This window comes from Chelonoidis abingdonii, chromosome 1 (genome assembly GCF_003597395.2).
Source record: "Chelonoidis abingdonii isolate Lonesome George chromosome 1, CheloAbing_2.0, whole genome shotgun sequence".
Taxonomy (NCBI): Eukaryota; Metazoa; Chordata; order Testudines; family Testudinidae; genus Chelonoidis; species Chelonoidis abingdonii.
The window spans coordinates 368,616,224-368,634,901 of NC_133769.1; the positions used below are offsets into that span (position 1 = coordinate 368,616,224).

General features: G+C 46.5%; 1 protein-coding gene and 1 pseudogene across 1 annotated transcript; both read right to left on the bottom strand.

Annotated features, from left to right (window-relative positions):
• Window positions 1–2,442: 2,442 nt before the first annotated feature.
• On the bottom strand, window positions 2,443–3,399 carry LOC116817218 (olfactory receptor 52I1-like). The gene has a single exon (XM_032767105.2). The coding sequence runs from the start codon at window positions 3,397–3,399 to the stop codon at window positions 2,443–2,445; it is 957 nt and encodes a 318-aa protein (XP_032622996.2).
• An 8,397-nt stretch (window positions 3,400–11,796) lies between these two features.
• On the bottom strand, window positions 11,797–13,144 carry LOC116817220 (olfactory receptor 52K1-like; annotated as a pseudogene).
• Window positions 13,145–18,678: the final 5,534 nt, after the last annotated feature.

The window sequence follows — 18,678 nt, forward strand, 5'->3', positions numbered from 1 at the left end:
ATACGCAAAGCGAGTTAACATGCACAAAGCCACCTTGTGGTTCTCCTGCAAAGGCCTCCTTAAAACTCTTCTTTGCCGTGATGCTGCCAGGAAACTTGACAATGGGTAGGCAGCTGGGTGTACATGCCGACCCGCATTGTTTCCTTGCACTTTCCCAGGCCCTCTCCCTGGGGTGTATCCACCTGTTGTCTCTGGTCTTATAGTCGGATGGGAATCTGCTCAGGGCACAGACTGTCTGTTTATTATGGCTCGTTGTACAGTATCTAACACAGTCGATCCTCGCTCTGTGACTGTGGCCTCTGGGTGCTAATGCAGCACAAATAATAAATACTAAATAATTTTGCCATGAAGGTTTGTAATACTTTGCATAAAATCTAAATGTTGTATTTCCACCTATCCCCATCCACGCCCCCCATCTATCTGTCTATCTATCTCTACACCCCCCCCCCCCCAGTCTATCTATCTATCTGGCCTTCAGTACAGTCTTATCTAAACACTTGACATTCTCCTTTTAAGAGATTTCTCTGTGTCACACAGAAAATCCATTGCCAAGCTGGGATTAAAACTCAAGACTCCTTAATTCCTCACCTGGTGCTCCACTACACACCTCTCCGCAGTGTGTCTGGCCCTCTGTCTTCAGCATGACAGTCCATTGTCTCCTTTAGTTCTGAGCTCCACAGGTGTCTCTCTCTTGCTTTTCAGGGTTACACAGAAGTGACTGAGGGTGAGGGAGGTGCTGTGAGCAAAGGTTGAAAGAGCTTAATCCGTACAGTGTGGCTAAGCGACAGCTCAAGGGCATGGGGCTGAAAGGTGCAATTCCCCAAGCGGCAGGGGAATGATTTAGGAGGACAATGTGGCAGCCGGCAATGCTTCCTTCTGCACAGGTTCCACGGTTTATCTTCCAGCTATCACAACGTCTGCATCTGAGGGCCAAAGTCCATGTGGCGTCTCTCGTGGGGTGCCAAGACCATCAGGACTTTGGGGCAGGGACTGTTTTTCTTCTCAAGGGTGAGTAGGGCATTGTTACAGGGCGGCTGGTCCTTGAAGGGGAAACGGGGCCTTCGGCTGCCTCTGCAGGGTCAGCTCGCCTCCCGAGATGGGCAGATGATTTTGGTCATGTGACTAACAAAGCAGGGCCAGGCTTAAGGATAGAAGGGAGATGTCTGATGGAGAGCGAGGGGTTGACTCCAGCTCTGTAGTGCAGAGAGTGCTGGGCAGGGCAGAAGCCTGGGGAGCTGCAGATGGAAGCGGCTGCATGTGCATGCTGCGGAGGATAAATGATATATTTCAAGCTGAACCCAGCTCCGGGAAGGAGGACTGGAGGCTGCCAGCTCAAGGGGAGAGAAGCACTGACCTGGGGTTGGGGCCTGGAGGATCCATGTGTGGAGACTAAATAAATTGGATGCTCAGAGAGGGAGAGTTTTAATTACCATTGGTCTGTGATGTGCAGTTCTGAATGGGCCTTGAGCTGTAGGGGAAACTGAGACAAGGCACTGCAGCACCATCCTGGCCAGGAGGGGGTCCTCAGGAGGAGGCTGACTGTGTTACAGACATGTAGCACAACCAGACCCTGATCGAGGCCTCTGGGGCGTATTGAAATACAAATATTGTCACGTACCTTGAACAGAACCAGGACAAGGTCAAGCATATGAGTTCAGTTGTTTCTGAATTATCCACCGCCCCGTCACCAAAATAAATCTGAGACTGATATTTTGCTAATGGAAACCTTTATTAATATTCTGTTAATAGAAGCCCCTCAAAACTCAACCACGGCTTCACTCTTGTCATTCAAAATCTTCACAATCCCCCATCCCCAAAAATCTCGAGGCAGATGTCACTCCTGGAAAATTGCAGGCAAATGGTTGGTGTTCCCGGAAGTTCTGGCACCATGAATACAGATGATCACAATGGACACTGTTCTGTGACCTTAACTAGAGCGGTTTAAACAAGCTGTCAGATACACTGTAGGGAACGATTCTGCATTGTTCTGGATTCCAAATGTAATTCATATTATGAAGATAGTTGTTATTCGTTGTTTGTATTGGATTAGAGAAGAGAGATCAGGGCATGGTTATGTTGGGTACTGTACAGACCCATCTTCTCCAAAGAATTTACAGTCTAAATAGCCGAGACAGACAAAGGGTGGAGAGGAGAAACCAAGGCACAGAAAGGGGTTGTGTGTGGAGTGATGTACCCAAGTTCACACGGCAGATTAGTGTCAGAGCCATGAAGAGAGCTTAGTCTTGACACCCAGTCTTATGCTCTAAGCGTTAGATGAAACTGCCTCTTATTAGGAGCCAGATGCTTCTATGCTCACTCGCGTTGCGAAGCTCCTTACGTCTCCAGTAGTGCCAGTGATTTCATGGTCACTACTCTGCATGAGTGAGGTTGGCAGAATCTCCTCCTTGCTGAATAGAGCCGGTGAACGACTGATCACACTCCTTAGACTGGATCCTTCTTGGGCCCAGATACCTTCAGCACTGCGTCCTGCACCTGCTTTGTCCTCATGCTGTAAATGACTGGGTTTAGCATGGGGGGAAGGGTGAGGTAGAGGTCAGCCAGCAGAACCTGAGTCCGGTGAGCCACCCCCTGGCCAAAGCTCTGTGTGTATATGGAAGCCATTCCGGAAACATAATAGAGCAGCATCAAGCAGAGGTGGGCTCCGCAGGTGCCAATGGCCTTGAGGCACGCTTCCTTCTTGGCAAGCCTCAGGACGGCTTGAAGAATCATCCTGTAAGACAGGGAGATGAAGGCTGTGTCAGTTCCGACTATGAGCGTGGACCCAACCACACAGTACTGACTGCTGGCTCGGGGATCGGCACAGGCCAACTTCACCACAGCCATGTGCTCGCAGTACGAATGGGCAATCACGTTGGAGCCGCAGTAGGGTAAGCGCTTCATCATCCAGGTGACGGGAGTCATGAAAAGGGCAGCTCTCAGCAGAATGGCCAGGCCTATCTGTGTCACCATTTGGTGCGTTAAGATGGCCTGGTACCTCAGAGGGTTACAGATGGCGACGTATCTGTCAAAGGCCATCGCCAAGAGCACCCCTGATTCCGCAGCTGTGACGGAATGAACGAAGAACATCTGCGTGAAACAGGCATCGAAAGCAATCTCCACCGAGTTCAGCCAGAATATGCCGAGCATCTTGGGAACAATGGAAGTAGCCATGACTAAATCGATGACCGCAAGCATGCACAGGAAATAGTACATGGGTTCATGGAGGGTCTGATCTAACGTGACAATAAGCAGAATCATGCTGTTTCCTAGCAGTGTAATGATGTACATTGAACAGAAAGGGATCCCCATCCAGGCATGGGAAGCTTCCAGCCCTGGGATGCCCATAAGGCTGAAAGATAATAAGCTGGAGTTGGTGTGGTTGGAAGGAGTCAAGGCCATTTTGAAGAAGTATGTTTTCTATGAATAAAAAGAGAAAAGACACTTAATTATTGTTTAAATGTCATGAAATGTTTCAAATAGAACTGGTGGAAAAATGGATTTTCCATCCCGACACAAAGTTTGAGATTTTGATTTTGTTTTGGTCTCAAATCAAAATAAAAAGCCAAAATTTTGAATTTTTCTTGTGAAATAAAATTTTAAAAACAAATTCATTGTAGGCCAATCCAAATGTTTCATTTCTATGAATTTGAAATGTTACATTTACATTTTTTATCCATAAGAAAATAAGAATGGCCATACTGGGTCAGACCAAAGGTCCATCTAGCCCACTATCCTGTCTTCCGACAGCAGCCAGTGCCAGGTGCTCCAGAGGGAATGAACAGAACAGGTCATCATCAAGTGATCCACCCCTGTCGTCCATTCCCAGCTTCTGGCAGACAGCCTTTCAATTTTAAAATGATATTAATACAAACTAAAGTAAATTTTGGAAAGAAAAGTTGTTCTGAAATGAAAATTCGAAATGCTTCATTCCCAAAGGGTCCGAGTGTTTTAATATTTTAAGAAAAAAATTTTCCTCAATATTTTCTCAACAAAATTTCACAGAGATAATAGAAATGTAGGGCTGGAAGGTACCTGAAGAGGTCGTCTCATCCATTCCACCCTCCACTGAGTCAGGACCAAGTATTCCTAAACCATCCCTGACAGGTGTTTGTCTAACCTGTTCTTAAAAACCTCCAGTGATGGGGATTCTACAACCTCCTTAGGTAACCAAGTCCAGAACTGAGCTCTGGCTATAGTTAGAAAGCTTTCCCTAATGTCTTACCTAAATCTCCTTTGATGAAAATTAAGCCAGCTATTCTTTGTCCTACCCTTAGTGGACACGGAGAGCAAGCAATCACTGTAATCACCAAAACTGATATGATTTCATACCAAATAAATCATTTTTGTCAAAAATGGCATTTTCTGATAGAAAATTGCTTTGACAAAAAATTTTCAACCATGGAGTGAAATTCACACCTGTGCAGCACAAGCCCCATGCATTTTTATCAGTGATCTGGGAGAAAAACGTGTTGATGATGCAAAGATTGGTTGGGTGGTAAATAATGATGTGAACAGGTCACTGATATGGCGTGATCTGGATCAACTAGTAAGTGGAGAGTAAACACTTTCATATTCATACAGCCAAATGTGAGGTCAGGAATCTAAGGAAAACGATGATAGCTCACGCTTACAGGATGGGAGACTGTATTGTGGAAGGTAACGACTTTGAAAAGGATGTAAGGATGTGGTGGATCATCAAGTGAACACGAATTTATGGTGCAATGCTGCGGCGGCTGACATGATTCTTCTAGGTAGAAAAACTGGACTACAGAGCTGTAGTAGGGAGCTGATTTTACTTCTGTGGTTGGTATTGCTGAGACTGACACCAGAGCACCGTGTGAGGTTCTGGCAGCCACATTTTGAAAAGCACTTTGAAAAATTGGAGAGGGTTCGGAGAAAAGCCACACAAATGATTTGGGGAATGGGAAGCCTGTCTTGCAGTGGGATTAATCTCATCACCAACAGAAATTTGTCCAATAAAGATATTCCCTCCCCCACCGTGTCTCTCTCCGAAGGAATTCAGTCTGCTAAGCTTATGCAAGAGAAGGTTAAGAGGTGCCATGATGGTCTATAAGCACCAATTTCAAGTAGTAGAAGAGCTGTTTAATCTAGCAGACAAGATCCAGTGGCAGAAGCTGAAGGTAGATAAATTCTGACTGGAAATCAGGCCCACGTTTCGATCAGAGGGTAGCTCACCATTGGAACACATCAGTGGAATTTTAAAATGAATATTGGCTGCCTTCCTAAAATGTAAGCTCTATTTAAAAATTCTCTGACTGTTGCTATGCAGGAATTAGACTAGATTCATGTGTAACCCCACACCCCTCCTGGGTATGGTGCTCTGTCCCATCTGGTGGTACTGAGCCCACTTAGAAAGAGAGAAAATGAGTCTGCTCTACGTCCTTAGCTAACAGCCAGTTACCTTTTAGCTCATGCGGTAGAGGCTCATGCACTAAGCTCCAGAAGTCCCAGGTTCAATCCTGCCTGCAGAGGACTGGGGTCTGTCAGTGTTAGAAGTCAGGGCTTGTCTGGGATTTCAGCTGGAAGTCTTAGAAGCTCTGGATGCACTTCCTCAGCTAGGTGAAGTATGTAATCCACACACTTTCTGGGTGAGGTGTTCTGTCCCATCTAGTGACCACTTTGAAAGATAAAATGAGTCTGCTCTACAGCCTTAGTTCAGGGCTGCCGGGGGCGGGGGCAAGTGGGGCAATTTGCCCTGGGCCCCACAGAGTCCCCCACAAGAATAAGGTATTCTATAGTATAGCAACTTCTTTTTATGGAAGGGGCCCCCAAAATTGCTTTGCCCCAGGCCCCCTGAATCCTCTGGGCAGCCCTGCCTTAGTTAACAGGTTAACATGCGGTAGAGGTTCATGTGCTGAGCTCCAGAGGTCCCTGGTTTGATCCCGACTGCCAACTACTGGGGTCTGTCAGTATCACTCATGTACCTAGACTTTGTGTCGGCCCTCTGCACAGACGTGGGCATCACCCCACAGGAGCAGAGGTGGCACCATGCACACAGAAAACAGAACAATGAATAAAATGGGCTGTTTTCCCCTACACGCTTTTCAGAGGAGAAATCACATTAACGATGAAAATGAGACGAGTTCTTCAAGATACAGGCTTATGTTCAAAAAGAGCTGTGAATCTCACCACGTGCGGGTCAGTGGCACATGCTTTGCTTTCAAGGCACAGCAGATTAGTATATTTTTATTAAGTATAATCTGTATTACCTTAGTGTCTAGGAGCCTCAGTCATGGTCCAGGGCACCATTGTGGTGGGATATATATAGACGCACTGGCCACCGTGGGAAGACAGGATACTGGGCTAGATGGACCATTGGTCTGACCCAGTCTGGCCGCTCCTATATTCTAGAACACAAATGACAATTTACACTGACAATCTAAGGAAAGGTTCCTGATCCCATTCAGAAGCAAAACTCTCACCCCGGCCATCGATCTCACCTGGCTACAGCAGTCATGTATCTCTCCCTTGGAGGTTCCTCTGATCATGCTGAATCTGTGTCACTCACTGATCTGCCAGGCCTCGCAATGCAGGAGTATTTAATTCATCCTTATTAAACTCCAGGAGACACCAAGCCGCACCCACTGGGATTCCGTTGTCTTTTATGTGAGAACTTGCAAATTGGCAAGACACGCTTCTATTCCTTTGGTTCTCTCTCCAGGTTAAAGTTCGGAGGCCAGATTCATTGCTACAGACACCGAGGGGGCACTAGATTGCTGGTGCTGCTACCACTGAGCAAGCTGCCATGTGCTAGGGATCCCCTAATAATGCCATTGCTCTGGGGATCTTCTCATCATGTGTCTCTGGATGGTATTATCAAAGCGTGACGTGTGTGTAGCCATATCCCCTTGTGCTATGATCCCACCTGATCTCAGCTTCGCAATGGACAGGCTTGGATGGGAGACCCAGGGACCCTATGGGTATGTGGGCAGTGAGGCTGGTAGTACAGTAAATACTCCCTTTTCCTATCTATCTAGTCACAGAAGTGTGGCTTTCAATGGAGCAGGATGATCATCTCGTCTGACCTCCTGCATAGCCCAAACCAGGGACATTTATCTCGTAATTCCTGCATCAAGCCCATAACTTCGGTCTGAGCCAGAGCCTCTCTCTCCGAAAGGCATCCAGGTTTAGCCCAGTGATATGCAGCTCTATCACAGGGCGGCCGTACACTGCAGCCTCTGAGTACCATGCACACACAGTAGTGAGGTCCCTACATGGGGTCTCTGGCTTATCTCTCTTCTAGGATTATAGGAACCCCATTCGAGATAAGGATTTCTGTGTTTTGTTATTAGTGGAGGATAGCATGGAGCGTTATGTTGATGGTGCTGGGCTAATTCTTATGGTGGAAAGGCCTTTTTGAAGAGACATGTTCAGCATAAAAACATAAGAATGGCCATGTTGGGTCAGACCAATGGCCTGTTGTGGAAAAGACCACCACCCTATTGAATTTGAATCAGATAGCCTGAGGCACGTTTATTGATGTCACAAGTACAAATGCGCACCTGGAGAGACAGCGTGTCACCCTAGCAAGGGTTAAGCTACTCTCTCTGTTATAAATTTCACTGAGCTTATAAAGATTAAAACCGCAACACGTCACACATTGATACAGCCTTATTTGGATTTTACACTGCAAAATATGACTGATATTTTTCCTATATGGCATGAATATTGCAATGTTGCAAGCGACTTAGCTCATTTTTCTGTTGATGTTCTTTTGGACTTGACTGTTCTGTTACCCCTACTTGCGGTTACCTTGTGCAAGCGTCTATTGCCACACTGTAGTCACCCAAAGTTTAGCTGGCAGATAAACAAATTTTGAGGAAGTTACAGCAGTTTAGAGGGAGTCTCAATAGTTTGGATAAGGGCTTGACATTAGTTAAGGCCTGCATGTAAATTCCCTGTCGTATTAGAAAGGTAATTGGGGGGGTGGGTTTATTTTCCCTATCAGGCCCATCTAGCCCCATATCCTGTCTTCTGACAGTGGGCAATGCCAGGTGCTTCAGAGGGAATGAACAGAGCAGGGCAATTTTGAGTGATCCCCTGTCATCCACTCCCATCTTCTGGCAGTCAGATGTTGAGGGACACCCAGAGCATGAGGTTACATCCCTGACCATCTTGGCTAATAGCCATTGATGGACCTTTCCGCCACGGACTTATCTAATTCTTTTTTGAACACACTTATACTTTTGGCCTTCACAACATCCTCTGGCAGTGAGTTCCACGGATTGACTGTGTGTTGTGTGAGGCACTTCCCTATGTTAGGGCATATCTACATTAGCACTTATGTCAGCAAATCTTTTGTCATTCAGGGTTGTGAAAAAACACCCCCCTGAGTGACATACGTTTTGCTGGCATATGTGCTCGTGTGCACAGCGCTATGTTGGCGGGAGACGCTCTCCCACCGACATAGCTACTGCTGCTCTTTGAGCTGGCTTTATTATGTCAACGGGAGAGCTCTCTCCTATCAGCATAATGTAGCTATGCATCTCACAACTATCTCACAGCTGTGCTGCTGTAAGCAAGTGTAGACATGACCTTGGTTGGAAACCTGATGCCTATTAATGTCACTGGGTGACTCCTCTTTCTTGTGTTGTGTGCAGGGGTAACTAACGGTCTCCACGCCAGTCATGATTTTATAGCTTTCCATCATATATCCACTTAGTCGTCTTTTTTCTGAGACGAGCAGTCTCAGTTTTTTTAATCCTCATACAGCAGCCGTTTCAGTCCCCTCATCATTTTTGTTGCCCTCTCTGTACCTTTTCCAATTCTAATATAGCTTTTTTTGACCAGAACTTCGTTCAGTATTCAAGGAGTGGCCATATCATGGATTTCTACCATGGCATTATAATGTTTTCTGTCTCATTATCTATCCCTTTCCCAATGGTTCTGTTCATGTTTTTGACTGCCGCTACATGCTGAGTGGACGTTTTCAGAGAACTATCCACAATGACTCCAAGATCATAGAATCATAGACTTTAAGGTCAGAAGGGACCATTTACCCCTTTTTCGAGATCACTTATGACTATGTTGAACTGCACTCGCCCCAGTACAGACCCATGGGGGACACCACTATTGATCTCTCTTGCCCTCTTTCCTGAGGGCAAAGGCGAGAAAAGCCAGCTTTTGAACTAAAGGACGAGGGTCTTGCTGTCCTTTTGAACACCTGCTTTAACTGTTAAATGCTGGTCCACCCAATGTTGGTGCACAGTTCCTTTTCTTGATGTTTGTACATTTCAGTTATTCTTAAAATTAAAAAGTTTCTGTAAGTGTAGGGGTTCTCTGACAGTGTGTTTTGCAGACTGGAGATCAGAAAAGAATGGGTTAAAGCTGCTGTTTGTCCGGGGTCAGGGGGTGTCTTCTGTTTTCAGTAGAGTGGCTTGTAGATTGTTGGGATAGAAAAGACTAAGGACGTTGTGGGATACTTCCACTGGACTTCTGGGACATGAGGTAAGCAGGGCTGCAGCTCCACTGCAAAGAAATAGGGCTCAAATCCTGGGTCCCAGTTTGACTTGAGCTTGGACCCTCCAGCCCTGCAGGGTCCTGGGACCCTGGGTTGAAGCCCTGAGTTGGCGCAATTAAAGTATAAATGCAACGGGGCATTATCCCTGAGCTTGGGCTCAAGCCCGGGTTTATGTTCCAGTGTGGACATACACTCAGTCACATTGGTGAATATTAGGCTGTATATTGAGGTACTGAGCACTCTGTACTTGTGCTGGAGCTGAGGGGAGGACAGTGTTTGTGACTCCCTACAGGGGCCCTGAATGGTCCTTTTCGCTGCCTGAGGGCTCGTCTCTGCCCAGATTCAATTGTTGGTTTTTAGCTGAGTGCAGCATTTCTGCATGGTGCTAACTCCTGCCTCCTCAGGGCTTGTGAGAGGGAACCAAGGGGTCTAGGCCTGGAAGGAGTCAAGCAGGGTTTTCTCAGGAATGTAGGTTGGGATTGGGGATCCACTTAACGAACCCACCAGCACTTAGTTCCCAGGGCCAGGGTGTAGCTAGGGGGAGGGATAGTTCAGTGGTTTGAGCATTGGCCTTCTAGGCCCAGGGTTGTGAGCTCAATCCTTGAGGGAGTCACTTAGGGATCAGGGGCAAAAATCACTACTTGGTCCTGCTAGTGAAGGCAGGGGGCTGGACTCAATGTAAGGTCCGTTCTAGGAGACAGGTGTATATCTCCAGTTATAAAACCACCGCACTTCCTGACCCATCCAGTGATAGGAACTTCCTCCTTCATTAAGCACAAGATACATGAAGGAATCAGTATCCTCCTTTTCCTTCTGCTGCTTTCTCCATAACCAGAACTGATTAGAGAGCTGTCCCAGAGGCCCTTCCCCCTCCGCAGAGAGTCAAGAACATTCTAGACATGAAAATATTTGGAATAATCTATATTTTAGAGCAATTTATAAGGATTCCTCCTGGACAGAAATACCCTCCCTCCTCGATGGTAGGCAGCTCTCCTGAGCCCCCATTCTCAAGGCACATCAGTTGTCCCAACCTGGATTGACAGGAGTGTCCCATCATGTTACCATCCATCAAAAATTAAACATGCAGTTGGATGGACAATAGAAAACCAGTGGGGACAACAATGATGTCAGGGAAGACTGGTTCTGAGTGCCTCGGGTTACTCTCGTGTGTGTTACAGGCAGAGCATTTCCACTTCCAAAAGGCCTCATTTTCCTAGTGTTGTTTTCCATGTGACAGGAGGAGCTGGCCTGGCGCTATTTCCGTTTGTCAGGCCTAAATCCCGTGGGAATAGCTGATGATATTCATCATAGTTAAAATGGAGTCCTGCATCTGACACAGCAGCGATGAGGGCTAGAGAAGGGAGAACCTGCCCAGGGAGGATTAATGGAGTTTTGTTCACCTCAACGGGGGCTTGGAAAGTGACTCTTAAATCCATTGAGTAGGATTGTGCTCAGATACTGGTGTGCAGCCCTGAGGGTGGCAGAGAGACAAAGGCTTTCTCATACCTTTTAATTCCAGCTTTGGTTTCACCCCTTTCCATATCCATTGTGAGCTCTGCTGAGACACCCTGTGCAAATACCAACCAATATGAATGAATAATAATAACAAGGGCTAGTGTAATGGTCCTTGTACACGATCAGTATTCCCACAATTTCCAAATGGCACGTTTTAAGCATTTCATTTTTCATTACTTTTGTGATTGTGCATACTGTGCACTATACAGTTTCTCTCTTAAAATGACAAGGAGTCCGGTGGCACCTTAAAGAGTAACAGATTTATTTGGGCATAAGCGTTCATGGATAAAAACCCACTTCTTCAGATGCATGGAGTGAAAATCTGTTATAGAATGTCCAGGAAGCTTAAAATGGTCTTTAACAGTGTCACAAAACAGACATGAAGTTGAGGAAGACACAAAGAGCAGGTGATCAAAAAGTTTGAGACAAGGTGACATTACAAGTGGAGGAAGGAGACTGTCAGGACATTGTTAAGAATTTTTAAAACAGCTTCTGAGTAACTTGCAGGGCTGAGATTCACTAAAAAAAACACCCCTGAGCAATGTAGGGTGATGTTTTTTGGCTTTCCTCTCACAACACAGTCGAGTTAAGTTTTTCTGTAACTGCTCAAGTAAAGTCACAAGCTATGGTGGAAAGATACAATATACATCCAGGGGGAGTTCTGCGCTTGAACACAGGTGCTAGTTGGAGTCAGCAGCCGGCACACTTGGGCAGCAGTTCAAGGCTAACAGATAGGTAGATATGCAGATTGATGCTAGATGATTGGAAGGAGGGATGGGTGGAGGGATGGAGGGATAGATTTATGTGTAGAACTTGGCCTCTGAGGTGGGAACAATCTTATACCGGATGCTATTGGGAAAAGGAGCATTGTTGATTTTCATTTTTAAATATGAGCCAGTGGTACGGGTAAAATAAGCAATGATCTAAACTTTCATCCCCCAGCTGAGGTCAGAATTAACTTCTGCTAAAAATAATTACTTGTGTTCGTGGCGATTCTGTTCTTCCGGGTCTTGACCAGGATTGCCAATCTAGCTGGATGGAAGGAAGCACCAGAACTTTCATAAGAGAGCATCTTCTTGTGGGATTTCCAGCCTGAGGGTCTCCAAGGTTCCTTTTGGATCAGAATCGTAAGCTCTGGGTGCCTATCTGAGCCTTCTGCGTCTCACTCATTGTGATTCAGCATCCTATGCTAGTGAGGGTAAAAGCACAGTCTGAATCTCTTTGGATAGAATGGCCTCAGCACCCGGCCCCTGATCTGCGTGGTCTTCATGCCATATATGATGGGGTTCAGCATGGGTGGCACCAAGAGGTAGAAGTCTGCCAGCAGGATGTGGATGTGCGTGGGGATGTTCTGGCCCCAGCGCTGCGTGTAGAAGGAGAACAGCGCTGGGGTGTAGAAGACCAGGATGGGAGACACATCGGAGCCACAGGTGCTGAAGGATTTCAGGCACATGTCCCTGGAGGAAAGGCTGAGGACAGCCCAGAGGATCAGGATGTAGGAGATGGCGATGAAGATGGAGTCTGAGCCCACCACAAGGGTTGCGGCCATTATCCCGTAGACATAGTTGGGCGTGATGTCCCCACAGGCCAGCTTCACCAACGCCATGTGCTCATAGTAGGAATGGGAGATGACCCTGGGCCCGCAGTACGGCAGGCGACTGACCAGCACGTCAAGGGTGTCAACAGGCCGATGCCCCGTGAAAAGACGGCCAAGCCTATCTTGGCGATGACGACGTTGGTGAGGATGGTGGTGTAGTGCAATGGCTTGCAGATGGCGACGTAGCGGTCGAAGGCCATGGCCAGCAGCACCCCCGACTCCATGGCAGAGAAGCTGTGGATGAAGAACATCTGGACCACGCAACACTCGAAGCTGATTTCATGGGAGCGGAACCAGAAGATGCTCAGGATCTTGGGCACGGTGGAGGTGATGAGCACCAGGTCGATGCCGGCCAGCATGCAGAGTAAGTAGTACATAGGCAAGTGCAGGCTAGGCTCTGTTGTGATCACAAAGAGGAGAGTGAAGTTCCCCAGCAGAGCCACAACGTACATGGCACAGAACAGGAAGGCGATCCAAAAGTGGGTGACCTCCAGCCCGGGAATGCCCATTAGGAGGAAGCTGGAGGGGTTGGAGTGATTGTAGCATGACATGGTGCACGGTCGGTTTCAAGGACCATTTCAGAGGCTGGAATTGAAACCACATGGAGGGTTAGTGTTGGCAATGAAAATGCTTTGTCGCTGCAGGTTGTTCCTCTCCAGACCCCAGTTCATGCAGAATGCCCCATCTGCCTTCTCCCATACGGAGAATTGCAGCCTCATCACTCCGGCCTCCACCAGCTCCTGGGCCTCCCCGGCTTCATTCACCGCAGGAACCAGTTCAAAATGGCCATCTTTTCTACAGCTCTCCTAGGATTTGCTCAAGCTGTGCACAAGGACCTTTTCTCTATGCTCTTCTCACTGCTGCTTCCCCTCAGAGCTGGACCACAGCTGTATCCCCAGTTTGAGTTTTGGGGACCTGGAAGGACAACTAGTCCATTGTCTGAATGGCTTTAGTCAACATCCCATAAGAGTTTAAATGCAAGAGAAATAGAAGGTTGAGTAGAACCCTGAGATGAGGTCACAAATGGGGTCACCCCTATGCCTCAGAAGGGTGTAAAGAGCATCTCCTTCTGGGGAGGGACAGGTGATGGCTGAGCCTTGTGGGAGCACTGAATCAGCACTCTCCCCAGGCCTCATCCATCACTTTTGGGGCAGCGTTAGTTGTGGGGCTGCCCCATGGAAGAGGTAGGATTGCACGCACCCTGGGCTGAAGCAGCCTTTCGTCCTGCATTATGCGATGGAAACCTGCGTCTCCTGGGAGTTAACAGAGGTCAGTGTGTGTAGATGACAACTGTAATAAGAATGCCTTACTGGGTCAGACCAATGGTCCATCTAGCCCAGTATCCTGTCATCCAACAGCGGCCAGTGCCAGGTGCTATAGAGGGAATGAACAAAACAGGCCAATTTCAAGTGATCCATCCCTTGAGTGTTGTCTAGTCCCAGCTTCTGGCAGTCAGAACTACAGGGAGACTCAGAGCATGGGGTTGCATCCCTGAGCATCTTAGCTTATAGCCATTGATGGACCTATCCTCCATGGACTTATCTAATTCTCTTTTTGAACCCAGTTAGACTCTTGGCCTTCACAACATCCCCAGCCAACCTGTTTCATGGGTTAACTGTGCATTGTGTGAAGAAATACTGCCTTTGTTTGTTTTAAACCTGCTGCCTATTAATTTCATTGGGTGACCTGTAGTTCTTGGGTTATGTGAAGGAGTAAATAACACTTCCTGATTCACTTTCTCCGCATCAGTCATGAGTTAATAGACCTCTACCATATCCCCCTCTTTGCTATCTCTTCTCTGAGCTGAACACTCCCAGTCTTTTTAATCTCTCCTCATGTGTTTTTATTAGTTTTTTTTAGAGTTTATTAATATTTTTAGTTTGTGCCTCTCTTATGATGTTTTTAAATAACTTCCATGCAGTTTGCAGACATTTCATGTCTGTCACTCTTCCTTTTAATTGAAGTTTAACTAGCTTCCCCATTATTCTGTAGCTCCCTTTTTTGAAGTTAAATGCTACTGTGGTGGGCTCCTTTGGTATTTCCCTCCCACAAAGATGTAAAATTTAATTACATTATGGTTGCTATTACTGAGCAGTTCAGCTGTATTCACCTCTTGGACCTGATCCTATACACGATTTAGGATTAAATCAAGAATTGCCTCTCCCCTTGTGGGTTCCAGGACTAGCTGCTCCAAGAAGGAGTCCTTGATGATGCCTAGAAATTTTATCTCTGCAACCCGTCCTGAAGTGACATGTACCCAGTCGTTGGTGTGAGGGGGTAGTAGAAATCCCCCGTTATGGAGATTTCTGTATGTGTAGCCTCTCTATTCTCCTGGAGCATTTCACAATCCTCGTCACCAAGCTGCTCAGGTGGTCGGTAGTATATTCCTACTGCTATCCTATTCAAACATGGAATTTCCATCCATAGAGATTCTGTAGTACAGTTTGATTCATTTCAGATTTTTACTATATTTGACTCTGCTTTCTTTCACAGGTCATCAGCAAAACCTCCTCTGTCATTCCAATATATGTCGTACCCTAGTATTACCATGCGCCATTGATTATTATTATTCCACTGAATTTCTATGATGCCTATTATAGCAATAGCCTCATTTAATACCAGGCACCCAAGTTCACCCACCTAGTATTTAGACTTCTAGCATTTGTATACAGGCACTTATAAAATGTCAATATTTATCTGTCTGCCTAATGAAGTTGCAATAATCGTAATACTTTAATCACTGCCCGTCTACAGTGCCTTTTAGGCATAGATCTCAAAATCTTTCACAAAGGAGGGGAAGTATTGTTCTCCTTAACTGTACAGGTGGGGAAACCGAGGCACAGAGTTGAGACTTGGTCAGCTACAGAATGGGAAATAGAACACAGGTCTCCAAATTCCCAGTCTACAAACTTAAACTCATTAAAAAAAGAGGGAAGCAAAGTCCTGCAGTGCTTAAGTGTCATATAGACTTTGTGCTCTATCTCTAAAACGCTCTGAGAATTTCAGTCTCACAGGCCAAGAAACATTTCAAAGCACGGTAACCAGGTTCACTTTGTGCGGTTTGCAGTTTAAGGCAACCTACTTCAACATCGCTACTGGGGAAATGTTGTCCAGGTATTTTTCTCTCTGAGAGTTGATTGTAAAAAGAATGGAGCCCTCATGGTAATAAAACTAGGTGAGCTTAGAGTTCATTGAGCCAGATCCGTAGCTGGTGTACATAAGCACAGCTCCCCCTGACTGCAACGGGACAGTGCGTGTGCAGATGCCAGAGTTAGCCGGCTGGGATGGCCATGAACGTCCTTCATCCTGTATCCCTGTGTCTGCAAAACCACTTCATTTCTCAGCCTCTCTGTTCCTGGCATTAAATTATTCCTGGGCAGCGCTGATACCCCCACTGGTTCCTGGCATTGTACCATTTCTTGCCGTGTATAATAAAGCACCTTCAGATGCATGTTCCACACAAGATGCTGTGTATCTGGGGTGCTGTCCTAGAGCCAGTTTCTCCTTGTGTCCACTGCTTCACTCTCTCCTTATGAATGCACATCCCCCTCCCCCATGGGACTTCAGTCACACCCCTTCCCCCCACCCGCTCTATTAGAGCCTCACAATTGGGAGAAGCAGTTCCTGTCCTTGGGAAGCAGGAAGTTCAGAAATAGCCCATCCCTTTGGCCTGTTTGGGCTCACTCCCCACACAGACCGTCCCCTTGGCCTGGGCAGAAAATTCCTTCCCTAACTCTGCCTCTCTCCCACCTGTCCCTTGTGCCTCAAAGGCAGGGAGTCTTATCTCTGCTCTCCCCTCGTTCACGTTTGCCCTTGTCATGTGCCCTGCAACCACAGCTCCCAGCTGTGAAGGGCCAGGGCCTTTCTGGCCTGCCCTGGGGGCATGAGCACACGTCTGCCCAAGGCCCAGGGCTTTGCTATAGGTTCCCAAACCTTTACACGGCATCTGAGACAGAGCCGTTGTTGGGTGGGCTCCTCCACTCCCATCCAGGATCGCATGGACCACTTCCCCGGTCCCTGGGAAGCACATAATAGCCCAGTGGCAATTAGTTGCCAGCCGTTGCTTACATGGAAATGTCATAAGAAAATATTTCTGTATTAGCTACTGAGAGCCGGAACCAAAGAGAAGAGCCAGTAGCAGCGTGTGAGCAGTCAGTGCCGCATGGACACAGCTTAGGAATGAGGCTTGTTGATAAATGTACACAGTTTATGCTCTGTTGTCATAGCCGGATTGGTCTCAGGCTATTAGAGAAGCCAGGTGAGTGAGGGAATATCTTTACTGGACCAACCTCTGTTGGTGAGAGAGAGACACAGAACTCTGTACGGCCCAGAATCTGGCCTCTGTCCCGCAGACAGAAGTTGGTCCAATAAAAGATATTCCCTCCCCCACCTTGTCTCTCTGCGCACAAACAGGTTTGACTGTGGGTTCCAATAGCTCCCCACAGACAACTCTTTGGACCCACACGTAGCTAACTGCATCTCATTCACTTTGTGTGCAAAATAATTGCAATTTTTTTAAAACAGGTTGGAGATTTTAAAAATTCCATGGAAACAGAAACTCACTTGGTAATAAACGAATTGCAGTGGAGCCCTGTGCAGATGAGGCTGCAACATTTGATTACCAGTCATTTGCCTGAGTGATGCTTCCGTGATTGAATATTACAGCAGGAAGGCTGTGCTGCTGGTTGAAAAGAAATCAAGGAGACCTTGGCTGCTGCTGCTGAAATTTATGTAAAAACAGACCTCGCAGAGAAGTGAATTTTACAAAAGAGTCTAAGTCACCAAAGAGATGCAGACTGGACTGGTGCGATGCCAAAAGTAGTGCAAGTAAACATGGGAGAAAAGAGTATTACACAGTGTTACCACATGCGTGTGTCTAAGGTTGTAGAAAAGAATATTTGAGGTTGTGTTAATTGAAGAATAATTTGCAATCAAATCATTAAAGACAAAGGGGGCAGAATTCAGGTTGTGTTATCGTTGGCATTTCTTGAATTCTGAGTGCTTCCCATTCCCATAATGCCCTTTTCCCATGTTATTAAATAGTTCATTAATAAATAGCCAAATTCTGCTCAGTTACAGTGCTGTAAATCCAGAGTAGCTCTGCTTTAATCAGTGGGACTATTTTATATTTACACCAGCATGACTGAGAACAGGATTTGGCGCAAAGTTTTCCAGTGCATTTAAAAATGGTGCATTAACTGAGCCCCTGATTAAATCCGTACTGCCCCGACTCACCTGGCTCCATCTGTATCTTCTTCACCGTCAGTGAATGCTACAGTCACGCACAATCTGCGTGTTTCTCCAGTCTGCCAGGACAACTTGCCTGGTGATATTTATACCTCTTAAAGAAATCCTCTTTACTGCCCCGCTGGGAATTCAGAGCCTTTCTTCATTACAGAGGAAAATCTGCTATTGGGCGTAGGGAATAGCCACAAATAGTAACAGAAAATTAACCCATTCCTATTTTACAGGAGGTTAATAACTACATCTCTATTCAATAGTATGGGACTGATCTTCAAGAAAGGACATGCTAGGGTGTGTGTGTGTGTGTGTGCACGTGCCTAGTTTAATTGTGCAAATACCCCCTAAGACATGTCTGCATAAGGGGATCTGCACAACTGAGGGGGTGCATGTGCACAAGTGTCTATGACGTTTGAAGACATGTCCCTGCATGTTCAGGGCTCTGCTTCGGTTCGAATATGAAGTCATCAGTGCCCTTCTTGGTTAATAGGGTGTTACCCAGGGTTTTCAGAAGCCAAAGCAGTGGTAACTTAACTGCTTCACTCCAGGAATAAATCAGTGGGAACACACTGCTGCCGATTGATGAAAGATCGATACAAGTAAACGTGATTTTATTTACAACGACAATTTATGAAAGCTCCCACAGACATTAGCGATAGGTTTATAACATCCCATGTCATTACCTAAAATTCGAGATGGCATTGAGTAGTTGATAGTAGGTCAGCGATGGCCAGTTGCTTCCCCACTGGGGAGCAGGATGTCAAGAAAAAATCTCTCAGGACAGCTTCTGAGAACAGCTCCAAAGTATATGCTATTATCTAGTCTTTAAGCTTAGTACTAATGT

Excerpts from the sequence above, each read along its gene's own strand:
- LOC116817218 (XM_032767105.2), bottom strand. The coding sequence starts at position 3,399 with ATGGCCTTGACTCCTTCCAACCACACCAACTCCAGCTTATTATCTTTC.